General features: G+C 43.5%; 3 protein-coding genes across 4 annotated transcripts; all 3 read right to left on the bottom strand.

Moving 5' to 3' along the window:
• Positions 1–118: 118 nt before the first annotated feature.
• Positions 119–5,069, bottom strand: LOC104421177 (ethylene-responsive transcription factor WRI1). Its single transcript, XM_010033042.3, is given in 8 exon segments — positions 119–948; positions 3,163–3,239; positions 3,367–3,388; positions 3,391–3,490; positions 3,573–3,661; positions 3,815–3,823; positions 4,090–4,172; positions 4,350–5,069. Coding segments are annotated over 8 exon segments (1,236 nt in total). The 5' UTR covers positions 4,580–5,069; the 3' UTR covers positions 119–322.
• A 765-nt stretch (positions 5,070–5,834) lies between these two features.
• LOC104421176 lies at positions 5,835–9,649 on the bottom strand. The gene is made up of 3 exons (XM_039299457.1): positions 9,522–9,649; positions 7,912–9,127; positions 5,835–6,228 (listed from the first exon to the last, which is right to left on the bottom strand). Exons 1-3 carry the CDS (start codon positions 9,647–9,649, stop codon positions 6,187–6,189), a joined length of 1,386 nt encoding a protein of 461 aa, XP_039155391.1. The 3' UTR covers positions 5,835–6,186.
• A 395-nt stretch (positions 9,650–10,044) lies between these two features.
• Positions 10,045–14,245, bottom strand: LOC104421175. 2 transcript variants are annotated; one of them, XM_010033039.3, is made up of 2 exons: positions 12,932–14,245; positions 10,045–10,508 (listed from the first exon to the last, which is right to left on the bottom strand). In XM_010033039.3, exons 1-2 carry the CDS (start codon positions 14,123–14,125, stop codon positions 10,497–10,499), a joined length of 1,206 nt encoding a protein of 401 aa, XP_010031341.2. In that variant the 5' UTR covers positions 14,126–14,245; the 3' UTR covers positions 10,045–10,496. The 2 variants fall into 2 exon arrangements, with proteins under 2 accessions (XP_010031341.2, XP_010031342.2); XM_010033040.3 differs by having other exon boundaries at positions 10,045–10,502.
• Positions 14,246–14,418: the final 173 nt, after the last annotated feature.

Here is a 14,418-nt window from a genome sequence, read left to right as displayed (position 1 = left end):
CCTCCTTTAGTGTGCGCAGACACAGATCTTGGTGTGTATTGATGCTTGATCCAACGCACTGACCACGTGGAACCGGCTTTATATAATAAAAAAGAAGATGCCTCAGAGAGAGAGAGAGAGATTTAGATTTGGGAACGATTGCTTTTTTTAATCTTTCCCATCAACCATCTCCTAACAGATTCCAACTCCAACAAAAGAAGGAAAAATTTAAAAAAAAAAGAAAAAAGAGTTAAACAAACCCTACCAGTTCTTACCTTCCAAACATATCCCCCACCCAGAAAAAGGTATTACAAAAAAGAAGAAAAGAAAACAGAGAGGACCTTCAAACGCTACTGTAGTCACAAGAAACAAAAGTTGTTGAAGAAGATGGGGAGGATGACGATCTCTCACACAACAACATCATCCCTTGCCCATCATTGCCCTCCACCACATTCCCTTCCATCTCCACCACCCCACCATCCCCTCCGAATATCAAGTCGATGTCATCCTCGAAACCCCGCTCGCCGAACAAATCTGGCAGCTCCCCGCCCTTCTCGATCATGAGGTTCGGGACTGGCAATGGGTTGAGCCCGATCACGTCCATGCAGAAGCTCCAGGGAGCGAGCTCCCGGTCATTGGTTGAGTCCATCATGCCAGAGGAGTCCATGTCCATGCAATTGGGAGACGGGCCGAGGTCGAGGTCATCGGCATACCGGAGGACCGGTTGCTGTAGCTTTTCTTGTTTGAGAGTCGTCGGTGGTGTCGGGTCATCGTGAACAATGACACACTGCATTTGTTGTGATTTGGGAGGATCAGCTGGCGTCGCTTGGGGCTGCGGTAGGTCGATGTGGACGCCTTTCTTCTTAAGGCGTTCGACGTAATTGCTAATGTCGAAGTTGGTCACCGCATTTGCTCCTCGGTATTGGATGGCCGCCATATCATACGCTGCTGCCGCCTCCTCTTGTGTATCTTCATCAAGCAAACAAACCAACAAAATAATTCAAAATTTTCAGTTTACATAAAATGACAAAATCAACATTGAATCTAAACAATTGGGTAAGTTTTGCTGACTTCATAGATCGAATTTAACAAAAATTAACTTGTGGTTGAGCTTCTACTTAGGAGGTAAGACAGGATCTATATAATCACGTGACACCGTATTCCATTCAGTCAAGATTTGTATTTTGTTGACCACCCCTCACTTAAGAGAGAGAGAGAGAGAGAGAGATTTGATGCCAATTGATCATTTGACTAATCTCCGGTAATCGAATTTAATTATTGCTGACAACTTTATATCAAGATTCTAGGGTTTATGGACCAATAAAGGAGAGAGAGGAAAACCCATTGAGGCCAAACTGAAGAGCCGACCATACCAGAAAGAAACCCTACCATTCGTGAATCACACAAGCAAGGAGAAAAATGAAAAACCCATTGTTGCTCTCACGCGCACCACATGAACTCAAGTTGCTCCAACTCAGAACCTAGCCATTTCAAGGACGGAAAGGACGGAGACAAGACTTTCGATGTGAACCTATTCCATGTGAACCTAGTCCTCTTCTCTATTGAACACACGCAAAATGATTCCTCGTGAGGCTCGTGTCGCCAAAGAGTCGATTCAAAGCTATGTGCAGCCAGAGATCGATTTCAAATTCAACACCTAGGAATATGACATCATCCATCCCAACTCTGATTCTAAAATGAATAGTGGCTTATGAATACCCTGTTGGAAGTACACGGAATCTATATAAATCATCAAAGTTTTTTAGAATCTTATGTTCATACATATATAAATTTGTATAGCCATGTTCATAAATTCAGTGATTCAAATCTGGATTTGGGTACACCCTCACGTGACCTCTCGTGCATGTCATTATGCCAAAAAAAAAAGGGAGAAAGAAAGGGAGTTTCGAAGAGATTTGTTGATCAAAAAAAAAAAAAAAAAAAAGTAGATATAATTATTTAGAATAAAAAAGATCTCAGTGGGAAGTCACGTGCTGCATGCTTGGCAAATAGGCCAAGTGCCGGCTTGTGTTCTGTCAGACAAGAAAATGACATTTGAAAATTAGAAAAACATTTTCTCGGATGAATCTCACTAGGGTTTCTAAGTACAAACATAAACGCACCTGTCATCACCCCAGTCCTAGAGTAGACGCCACGTGTATATTATTCCACTTCATTTCATAAAATTTTCACGACAAATTTTCTTTAATCAAGGACAAAAACCTTCATACGCACACCGTACAAGACGGGTGAAAAAGAATAAAAATCATCATACATATACGCGTGTGTCCACATATACACCGTATTTTACGTCGGAAACAAAATGGGTTTACTCTATATCTTTTTCGACCAATTAAATTCCATTAAAAAGTCAATCTTGGAACATTGGTGAAATAATGTGAATAACCCAAATAACGGCAAGAACATAATATTTTTGATCAAATCAGTGAACCTTGACCATGAAACTTGCTGAAAACAATGATGGAAAAAAAGACGATGAAGAATTTTGACCAAGTGGGATTTGGGTCAACAAAAAGAAATCACCAACTTTATGGGAAAAAGTTTTTTTAAAAAAGGAGGAGAAGAAGAGACAAAGACCAATGTGTTAAACATGCTTGGGGAGAGCAATGGATAGCGATGCATCAAGTGAATGGACAATTGCCCAACTACGAAATCGAAATGGATGATGACAATCCACTAATAGAAAAGGAAGTAAAACGAAAGGCCAAAAAAAATGCACGAAACCCTCAACTTTATTCAAATTTGGTAGACAATTAACAAATTTAGGGGGCAAAAAAAAAGTGAAAACCGTAGTACAATTTACGGAGCGATCATTTCATTTTTACCCTTTTTTTGTTGACCTTAAGGGTCCGAGAATTTATTGCGCCATTAATTAATTTGTTCATTTTTCCACAAATTGGGAAGGTACTCCTGTAAATTTGCCTAATGTGAAGTTCAAACATACAGTGAATGATCAATATACAGACCAAAATAGAATCGATTTTCTAGGTGGAGGGTGATCCGAATTGATGCCTAGAAGGAAGTACATTGACCTCAACAGGTGAGATGCAATTTAGTCAAAGCTAACTTTAGTTTGGACCAGTTAAATACATTCACTAATTTAGGACTAAGCGTAGTAAAGAAAAAAAAAAGGAAGAAAAAAATGGAGGACTGGGGACTCACTGTAGGTACCCAAGTAGAGATACTTGTTGCCAAGAACTCGCCCAATTCTAGCCTCCCACCTCCCATTGTGATGATGCCTGTGCCACGAAAAAAAGAAGAAGAAAAAACTCATCATCAAATCCCAATCCAATCCAATCCAATTCAATTAGAACCCTGGACATCTCTTCCTCTAATCTTGCATCGCACTCAAACAGTCATCTTTACCTGGCTACGCCGCGGTACTTGAAACCCCTCTGGAAAAACCACTGCTGCGTCGCCGCAGCGACGCGAGGTACTCCTCCTTGGAGACATTCTGCATTTCCTCGAGCTCCTTCTCGTACCCATCTATCTGAAATTTCATGAAAAATTAGACAAATTCATAGAAGAAAACGATTGATGTCAGATTTTTTTCTTATATGCGTTTCGCGTACCGGGAAATTCAAGATCGTGTCCGGTCCCCAGTACTTCAGGGCGGCAAGGTCGTAGGTGTGAGCAGCCGCTTCCTCGTTATCATAAGCGCCTACGCGAAAAATAAAATAAAATAAAAAAAACAAACAGTTTAGCTACTGCTAGAAAGTGCAGATTTATTTAAGCATTGGAATGTTTTAATAACTCTCTATTTTCAGGAAAAGATAAATGGAAATTTGGGGGTGTTGAGATCTTACAGACTTACCCAAATAAACTAAGCAGCGACAAAAGCGAGCGGTGAACGTTGGCAATGACAGGGATCATCAGGAATAAAAACAGAGTCAGCAAGTAGGTAAACAAACAATCTCTGGTAAGAAGAGCTTTGATCATGAATGATAATAATAGCATTAAAGAAAATTAAAGAAAATTATTGCAGATCTCATTGATTTTCCCCCACTTACTCCTTGCAATAATAAACAGAGAGATTTTCACTTTTTTAATGTATGAATTGTCGAAAAAGAAAATACATGCTGCACACACCTTGTCGTCCTTTCTTGTTTTGTGTATTGTTCCAAGAGCTCTTGTCCCAGAGGTGGGCTTCGAACCTCCCTGTCCATCTGTGCCTGCGTTTTTTGTGGTCTTTCTTTCAATCAAGAGTCGATAACTAGCGCATGCAAATGCAGACCCGCAAGGATTACGAGCTCAAGAACGCATTTTTTCATGTTCCCTCGTGGGCAAAGAGCATGAGAGACAGAGAGAGAGAAACGGAGAGAGACACAGAGGGAGGGAGGGAGACAGACCTGGTGACTCCTCTGTAAATGGAGCTTCTCCGGGCGGAGCTTGGGCTGTTGGCATTCTGGGATTGATCGTCAGGCGAGGAATTCAGATTCTGAACTTTCCTGGAGCGCTTCCTCTTGGGCTTCTCGGCTATGTCATGAGGGCTACCAGACCCAACAACGCAAGAAGCCGATGAAGAGGACGAGGACGATGGGGAAGAGGAGCAGGAGGAGGAAGGAGGTGATCTTCTCATCTGGGGCCCCTCAAGGATCTCTCTCAACGCTCTCGTCTCTGTCTCCCTTTACTCGAGCGAGAATGACAGACAATGCGGGAGACAAAATACGAATGCACAGAGCAGAGAGAGAGAGAGAGGGGAGAGAGAGAGAGGGGCAAGGTGGAGGGTTATGAAACAAGTGGGTGGGTCTTCATGGATAGTTATGGAACAAGTGGGTGGGTCGTCATTTCTGCCTCTTCCTGTTTCTCTCTAATCAAGATTTTGGGAGCTCGTTTGGGCTAAATCAGAAAGTGGTTTACCAAAGCAAGAAGAGGAGGACTGAAGGAAGGAGAAAAGGAAGGGAAGGGGAGGGAGGGGAGGGGGAGACAATACCAACCATGGTCAGGGGGTTTACCCAACTATTCTTAAAGAAGAGGTCATGGGCAGGGTCAAATGAAATGGAAATTGGGTGAAAAAAGAAAGAAAGGAAGAGCTTTGGGTGTCTAATTAAATTAATCTTTAAATGAGACCCCTCTCCCCCAACACTTGGCTGCAGCACCAGCCATGCTGCCAATGGGAGGGGTCAGGCCCTGCTGGCTTTTCTTTATGCTTGTCACTCTCTCTCTGTTTTTTTTTCTTAGGAACAGGAGAGAATTTTGCAGAAGTTTTGAGTTGAACCTGGGTTATCTTTCATCTTGGGTCCACTCGCTTGCTCGCTCTGTGGGTTTTTAGGCTTTGGGTCTTAAAGAGGCTAAACCGGAAGGGGGCTAGAGATGGGGAGACCATAGACAATTAGCTCGACCCTGTCGAGAATGTTCGGACCAAATATGTCGATTGTAAAGTGGAAATAGACAGATCTGGAAAAACTCAGGAGGGTCTTGATGATTATGCGGCTTTGATCGTCTTAAGTGTTCTCGGCAATCCAGTCCTTTCAGTTGTTTGAATTATGCAATTGAGTCCCCCGATTTGATGAAACTGATGCGAAGGCAAAACTGACGTATGATGCCAGGGGGTGTGGAGGCTGCGCAAGGTGGCCTTGCCTGCGGTTGGCCAGCCTTTGAAGACCCTAGCCAAACCCCTCAAGAAAGGTCGTGGGCATCGGCTAGGGTTGATGACACTTAACTGTTGACAGAGATCATCGCCTATGACTCACCTGCAAGTGGCAGGCCATGCGACCCTTGGCTGTCGCATGGTTCCTGCCACAAAGGTGAGCCGTGGTGGCAGTCGGTCTCGCTCTGTCTCTCTCTGTCCCTGTCTCTATATCTCGGTTACTCCATGTCTGGACAAGAGTATATGCACGCATTAAGAACTCTTTTCATAACAATAGTTCAATTGCTGCCACAAACTTCAGCTACAGGACAGTGTTGAAGAGAAATCCTCGCGACCCCTTAGGAGTGCTTTCTTTCAGCAAATGCACCCATGATACAACATGAACATCCCCATGGGAAACAAGAACCTAAATCCAAATTTTTAAATAGCGATCATCATAAGCAAAATTCTCACTAAGAGTTTCAGAAAACCTAAAAGAAAAAGAAAAAGAAAAGAAAAGAACTGTCCTAGTCTGAATTGAAAATCCGATGTAACATCGGCATCCCGCATCAGCAGAAAACTACTCGGACCTCCTCCAAAGCTCATGTAACAAGATACTACAAACACTGGTCACCCTCTACCGGTCTTTTCGGCAAGTCCTGCATCATAAAATACCAAACACCAAGACTGAGTAAAAGAAGGCAGGTAAAAGCCAGAGAACTCCATAATTTTAGTGGGTGATAGCGATTTTCATGCACGACTGCTGAAACTAAAGAGAAGACTTCACTAATCCAACTAGAGAGGAGTTATTGGACGATAAAGGTTCAATGAGCTAAACAGAGTGAGACTGCCCTCTTGTCAATGCACGAGCCAGCGTGCAAGCCAAATCACAAGTCTAACCAATTTTGTAAGGTTGAGAGTATTACTCTTCCTGTCCTACCATTTGGAGCGAACATCAAACTCAAGACACAAAGCTCTCTCCCTATATGCTAACACATGCACACCAGTAGCACATATTTACTATCTTCATGCTCTGCAGTAAAGCACAAATCAATTTCCAATCACTCTTTCTGATAAGAACATTTATGAATCCATCACTGATAACATCTAAGAACGATCATGACATAATAAAAAATTTGTTAGGGATAGCCGCATCAACTTATCATTTTGTTTTCAATGCAGAAATTGTAATCTCAAAAGACAGTGAAAAAAGTAGCCAATTACTACTTTGAGTCATCATACAAACAGTAACTCATCATTCACCTAAATCTATGCTTGAATAAATGCTCATGACTGAAAAGACAACAAATTTTCAACCAAAAAAAAATAAAATAAAATTTATGTCTCTAAATCTGCTTTCTGAATCTGTCACTGTAAACAGATTAATATGACATAAACAAGGAAAGTAAATGACTGCAAACGAGATAAATAAGTGATCCTCAAAAAATTGATTGATTATCGACCAACCAAAGGAAAATAATAAGAAAATTTCAAACAGAATGGGAAAAGAAGAGAGGAAGCAGAGACCTTCACGCAACCATAAGCACAACCATTTAATAGAACAGGAGGAACAAAAGAATCCTCAACATCGCTTAATCTGTAAAACTTCCCCACCAATTGATTTTTTGATTCCTCATGTAATCAAATGTGCACACAATTACAGTAATAGCTGAGTTTATAACCACATTATAGAGTGGACATTAAAGCAGACTCTCAGCTGAGTATATGTTGCTTCATCTTGGCATTTTAAAGCACGGATGTCGTTCCTTGATTTGCCAAAGGTCCTAGAATTTACAAGCAATAGACTTGTTTGACTTGTATAGACCTATGCAACATCTTCAACTCATCCAGAAGTTCCCTCTTTTCATGAACCACACTTTGGGGGACAGATGAATTTCTTCCCCGTCCAGAAGAACATATAAGGAAAGAAGCAAATGACAGTAGGCAATTCTTGTATAGAACCTCCCGAAGACTGAAGACGAATGATAAAAGCACTAAGTCTACCAATGCTGCTACGAGGCAGACAAGACTTGCTACAGCGTTGGTCGGTGCACCTATTTTGGCCTAGCCACCACCATGTCATTCTTCACAACACAGAACCAATAACAAAAGGTCAGATTAGCAGCTATCTTCCTTGTCAAACGACCCTGATACATCTACATGTCATTGATATCCCATTATGGTGCCGCATTTCATCTAACCTGAAGATACATTTACAGGTGAACTTGTATTCCATTTCACATGATACCGATAGTACGAGGAATTTTAAGTTCAAATCAACATAAGAATCAGTAAATACAAAGAAAGATGAATGTAGAGCTGCAGGGATTCACGAGTCTTGCCTCAACAACGTTGAATTGCGGCAGAACTTCTTTATTGTGGTACATCAGCAGAATATGGGGTGCCTTGACAGAATTCCGCATCACAAACCGCCTCAAGAACACAGATTCAGACAGCACGAGTCCACCCGGCACCGACTCCCTCTTCAAAAGGCGGGCCGACACCAAGGTGAGAAGAATGGACAGCCTGGGCAAAATGCAGTTCTCGAAGCTCGCCATGAAAATGGTGGGATACGTGACCAAGACATCCGGGGTCCATCCCAACCCGTTCATGAAAAATTTCAACACCTTCTCCATCTTCTCCTCAGACAAGCCCATCACCTTGGGCTGCTTCAAGAACGCCGCCTTAACCTGCTCGTCCGACCATCCAAACTTCTTGAAAACAGCCATCTTCGCCGCCCATTTCGGGCGCTTCATTCCGGCCATCGAGATCACGCCGTGGACGAACAACAAGGAGGACGGATCGAACCCCATTCCCTTAATTTCATCCACGATGTCGCTGAACTGACCCTTGTCCCGCGACAGCGTCCTGGGCCGCAGCGTCATCATCTTCGCGATGCTGGAATCCGGCACGCCGTGCCGCCGGAGAGTGGCGATGTTGGCCTCCATCGATTCGGAGAAGGCGCGCAGGACCCAAGTCCCGCGCTTGACCACCAGATGCGCCGCCACGTCCTCCCGGCTCCCGAAGAACCTGACGAGGCAATCGAAGCAGGGGGCGAGCTGCGACTTCAGGCTCCGCCCGAGGACGTACGGGTCGTTGACGAGGACGTGGACGAGGGCTTCGCCGGCGACGCCGTTCTCCTCGAAGAACTCGAGCTTGGGCTCGAGGAGGTTGCTGGCCTTGGACACGAGGGTGTCGGGGCACCGGGTCAGGATGCTCGCGATGTCGGATGGGGCGAACCCGCGGCCCCGGAAGAGGGCGACGAAGGAGTCGAGGTAGCGGGCGAGCTTCGGGGCGACGGCGCCGGCGACGGCGCGGGCGGATTCCGGGGGGAACCCATGAGCGCGGACGAGGGCGTCGGCGATTGAGGAAGGAGAGGACGAGGCGGCGGCGGCGGCGGTGGTGGAGAGGGAGAGGAGGGAGAGGCGGGGTGGGCCGTCGATGGAATCGGCGGCGACGGACGAGCTCCGGCGCTGAGTTTCAGCAGCAGGGAGCGAAACATTGGGACCAGCCGAGGAGGAAGACGGAAGAGGAGAGAGGGGTTCATTTAAATTTTTGCTTAATTACCGAGGTTAATTTCACTATACAATACAAAGTAGATAGACGCAAAAAATAATTTGAAGAATATCTAAGTGCATCTGACTAAAAGTCCCACAAAAAAATTTGACCCACCCCACACCAATCATATGTCGGTACACAATTCGGAAGTATACTTTTGAATGAGCCGCACACCTTTTTTTCTTGCGTATATAAGTGATAAATGATCCATCTGCCTTTCGTAATTAATCATATGAATGTAATTCGGCCATTTCAAAAATTAGGAGGGCATTGACACATTGGGGTTTAACTTACGAGAATCCCAAAACTTTGAAGGGCAAAATGTAATCCTCCCCCGTTTGCAATCTAAAATCCAAACTCAAACATACATACATATATATATATACATACATACATGTCTAATGTGGCTTTTTGAGATGATTCTGTGTCAAATGAGACATATCGGGATCGAAGAGCTAAAACCATCCATTCGTCACCAATACGAGATGGCACAACTTTTGCTAAGTAAGCGTGCCGCGCCATCAATTGTGCTTTGACTTTTGCTGAGTAAACGAGCATGTTAACAAGCACGATATTCTATTTAACGGGTATCTCACATTGAACTAAAAATGAAAGGTCGAAGTACTTGATTGAATCCAAAAAAAAAAAAAAAAATTCATATACTTTCTTATAGGATACATAAAAGATCAGGCACTTCCGGTGTTATCACAAAAAAAAAGAAAAGAAAAAACAAAGATCCGTTCAAATCTAAATGAATTAGACGAAACTTACATTTAGAATTTGAATTAACTCAAAACACTTGGATTTTTTTTTTTCTAAAAATTCAAATAAAATATGCAAAACCTCACATAATCTCGTGAGGGCTACTAGACCCTACTCATCAACAAGCATTTCATGTTCAAGTTATCTGCGCTATATATCATAATATTAGCAACAATTATAATTACGGTCCTGAAAAATTCATGAGATGGAATTCTGTCTGTAAATATTCAGGAGATAATGGCCGACCTCTTATAAAGAAAATGACTAAAGACCTTCTAAAATTTCTGTGACCCATTTGAAACGAAAATAGTTGTTTGACGCACTTGACGATTATATCGATCTTCTCACAGAATCACAATAAAATAATTGTGAGAGTGCCCTTTATACGTACGGCAATGCATGTGATGCGTCAGTCCAAAGAGATGAAAGATGACCTATCTCCATCCTACGGATTTTAGAAAACAAGGCACTACCCTAGTTTGGATCAGGAATCTGAGAAACATTGGCACCTCGTAGGCTCGTACCGGTCGAAAACAACGTGGAGCTCCTCCAGAGCTCACGGAGCCAGATGCTATAAACATCCTTCTCTTCCTACTGCTCCTTTCGGCTAGTCCTGCATCTTCAATAAGAAAAGACCAAGAGTGAGAAGGCAGGCCCACGATGGGTGAAGAATCAGTAACGGTAGTTGAGAAGGGTACAAGGATGATGACAATGGATCACAGTCCTAAATAAGACAAGACCCCTACCAACAACTAGAAATATGAGTTGATGTGCAAGCCGAATCACAAGATTAAACTTTCAGATAAGGATGAGTACAGTCATCTCAAATGACAAAGCACAGTCCGCCCCCCCAAATTCCAGGAAGAAAATCCCTGTTTTGAGACACCTGAACATTTTCCTCAGGCAAATGCAAGGAAGGGCAGCTATACTTAGAGCACATTTAGACTGCCCGATCAACTATGTTCACAGAATCTCCTAGTCATGAAGAAGCAGAAGCTCCATCACCCGAAGCGCTAGGGAAGATTTTGAAAGTAACATAGAGAATAAAACAAGATTCAATGTCCTGCAAATGCATGTCAACTGTAAGTTCGGTCAGCCATAAATTCCTCTCCATTATATAGTCCTAATTTTAGCAAAGCAACTCTTGACTTCAGGCAGAGATGCTAGAGTGATGCTACTGAAATTCCCTTCTCTTATCCAAAGTTCAAAGATGCAGAAGAACATTACCTAAAGAAAAAGAAAGCAATTAACCAAGGTATGTCAAATTTACAAGCATAAGGAAGAAATTGGATTAATGGTCTTCGCAGATCTAAAAGGACTATGAGAACCTAAATTATTGATGGCATCTAAGGACCATCTTATCTACTTAAAAATGTTGGCAAGTTGCTCTCTCATCTTACCCTTTTGTCGCTCTCCCGGACGTTATAATCTAAAACCAAGATAAGAAAAATGAAGTTCAAATATCCCGAGTCATCGCACACATAGTAGCTTACCATTCACTGAAATTCAGTCAAGACCTAGATAGGTATTAACAATTAAATCTAAGAATCTCTAAACTTCAAGTTTCACTGACCTTTAAAAGATTAATTTCACATAAACGGGGAAAATGAACAACTGGTAACCAGATAAATGGTGCTATTGGTCGCCCCAAAATAGTAACTGGTTATCCACCCACAGAAAAAATAAAGATAAAAAGAGGGAATATGAAAAGGAAAAAAGGAAGAGACCTTAATGCAAGAACAAGAGAAAAAAGATGATTTTTTTTTTTTTTTTTTTTGCGTTGCTTGACTTAAATTTTTATGAGTCCTTAAATCAAACTGTCTAGAAAGGTGATAAAAGGGCTGAGTCTACATCTGCACAACATAACATCCAAAACATGCAGCTGAAATTGCTTCTTCTTGAGGTCTCCTAGAGCTAGGTCATCATTGTGAAATCTATTCAGCATCCTCAAATCATCCCAAGAGTTCTTTCTCTTTTTGTGAACTTGAAGCTCTGGGGAATAGATCGAATAATGCCATGGCCAGAAAAAAAAATTGAATTAATAGAGGAGTCAATACTATATAGAACCTCCCAGAGAATAGGCCAAGCAAAATCAAAGCAGGGTCTATAACAGCTAACATATTGCAGACAAGATTTGCCTTTATTTTGGTTGTTATTTGTTGCACATATTTCAGTCTAGCCTCTACCTTGACATTGCTCAAAAAGTCCCTTATAAGAAAAATGCAAAAAATTCAATGTCAGCCAAATCGTGGCTGTCCTTGACAAACAGGGACATTTTTATTAACTTGGGGGTGCAAGGTAAAGGATTTTACTTGTATAAACTCACATGCCTTCGTATAACAATACATGCCAAGCGAATTCAAATAAAAAAAAAAAAACCAACAAAATCAATTGACTTATACAACAATTTACTGCTTGGCATTTCTCTGTGAGCTAATAAAGGACAGAAAGATAATGACTTTTCATAAAAATGAGAGAAAAGAAGACATTGACTCGTGTATCAACCCCCTTAACATTCTCCTTTGGGAGTTAACATTCTCCTTTGGGAGTATGTTTGAACTATTGTTGAAAATGGCCTCACCACGGCTTCAATCTACTGAAGAATAATATCAAAAACTAAGAACAAGAATCAATTTGAAATATTAACAAGCCAAATATTGTGCTTTTATTTGAGCTTTAAATACACGTGATCTTGAGTAAATTTTTGAAACGTTATCAATGCCACTCCAATGAGTAGAAGTTATTCTGAGATTTTTCAAAATGAACCAGGTGTAATATGTTTTCAAAAGCTCATCACTAGCATAATTTCTAAAAGTCCCCCACCACCTCCCCAGCCCTTAAATCCCTCAACGTTGCCATGTGACCATGGCATTGATATCTAAATCAAATTGCCCTTGCCCTGCCTCATCACACCACTGGCTCCACACATCACACTTGTACTCAATCTCGTGTTGCAAAAGAGGACAGCTGAAAGCCTAGACCAAGAAAACCTGTAACTACTAAAGAAGTACAACCATGCAGTTGGAGGAATTTCGGTGTTACCTTGAAAGCATGGAACTGTGCTAGAACTTGTTTGTCTTCATACATCTGCAAAAGCTGGGGAGCCTTTCCCACATTCTCCATCACAAACTTACTCAAAAACTTATCCTCAGACATGAGGAGTTTCCCTAGCAACGACTGCCTCTTCACAAGACCCTCTGATAGCAAAAACAAAAGAATGGACATCCTAGGCAAAATTCTTTTCTCGAAGCTTGCCATAAAAATACTGGGGCAATTCGTCAGCTCGTCTGCGGTCCACCCCAATTCGCTCATGAAAAATTTCAAGAATTGCTCCATCCTCTTCTCAGAGGGATTCATGATCTGAGGTTGCTTCACGAATATCGCCTTAAACTGCTCATCAGACCACCCAAACTTCTTAAAGACGGCTATCTTGGCCTCCCATTTTGGCCGTTTCATCCCGGCAAGCGTGATCACCCCGTAAACAAACATCAAGCTCGAAGGGTGAAGGCCCATTCGCCTTACCTCATCCACGATCTCGCTAAACTCGGTTGCATCCCGGGACAGAGTCCGAGGACGGACCGTCATCAATTTCGTGATGCTCGAATCCGGCACACCCACCTGCCTAAGCTTATCAATATTGAGCTCCATCGAATCGGTGAACTTGTGCAACACCCAAGTCCCCCGCTTGACCATCAACAGGGAAATCGCGTCCCTCCTATTGCCGAAAAACTTAACGAGGCAATCGAAACAGGGGGCGAGCTGCGATTCCAGGCTCCTCCGAAGAAGATAAGGATCGTTGGTGAGGACGTGAACTAGGGTTTCGCCCGCGACGCCGTTGCCGGCGAGGAAATCGAGCTTGGGCTTCAGGTTCTTGACCGGGTTGGACCGGAGGCACCTGGGGTACCTGAGCAAGACGGTGGCGACCTCCGAGGGGGAGAAGCCGTGGCCCTTGAAGACGGCGACGAAGGAGTCGAGCTTGTGGGCGAGCTTGGGGTCGACGGCGGCGGCGACGGCGCGGGCCGATTCGGGGGGGAAGCCATGGGCGCGGGCGAGGCGGTCCTCGACGGCACGGGGTTCGGAAGGGGCGGCGGCGGCGGCGGCGGCGGAGGTGGAGAGGGGTTGGACGGAGAGACGGCGGAGGTACGGCGGAAGGGCGGGTAGTGCCGTCGAGGGGCTCCGGCCGCCTCCGCCGATGGGGATTCGGAGCGACGCTTTGAGCAGGAAGAAGCGAAACATCAATGGGAGCGGCAGGAAGACGAAGAAGATCGTTCCCTCTTCTTCTTCTTCTCAGGCGTGCATCGGTGCCGGCGAGAGGGAGAGCGAGTGTCGCCGGCCGGTTCTGCGAATTTTGCAGGAACGTTGGGGGTCGTTTGGTGTTTTTACGGAAATTAGGAAATGGCCCCTCGGCATTCACGTATTTCCATCTTAGTCACCGGACTAATCTTCAATTGCGATTTTGGTTGAAATTTCCTCTTTTCCTTGCAAATAGGGACCGGAAAATGCCCCGACTTTTTGAGATGAGTTCTTCC

Source organism: Eucalyptus grandis, chromosome 1 (genome assembly GCF_016545825.1).
Source record: "Eucalyptus grandis isolate ANBG69807.140 chromosome 1, ASM1654582v1, whole genome shotgun sequence".
NCBI lineage: Eukaryota > Viridiplantae > Streptophyta > Magnoliopsida > Myrtales > Myrtaceae > Eucalyptus > Eucalyptus grandis.
Note: the sequence above shows the minus strand (reverse complement) of the source record. Positions and strands in the feature narration are given on the sequence as shown.

What these genes read in the sequence shown, in the direction of transcription:
- LOC104421175 (XM_010033039.3), bottom strand. Translation starts at nt 14,125, where the DNA reads ATGTTTCGCTTCTTCCTGCTCAAAGCGTCGCTCCGAATCCCCATCGGC.
- LOC104421176 (XM_039299457.1), bottom strand. Translation starts at nt 9,649, where the DNA reads ATGGCGCGGCACGCTTACTTAGCAAAAGTTGTGCCATCTCGTATTGGT. An exon ending in CAAAAAGCCACATTAGACAT is followed by an intron (nt 9,128 to 9,521) that starts GTATGTATGTAT and finishes TCGGTAATTAAG; the next exon opens with CAAAAATTTAAATGAACCCC. An exon ending in CGCAATTCAACGTTGTTGAG is followed by an intron (nt 6,229 to 7,911) that starts GCAAGACTCGTG and finishes TTTATGATGCAG; the next exon opens with GACTTGCCGAAAAGACCGGT.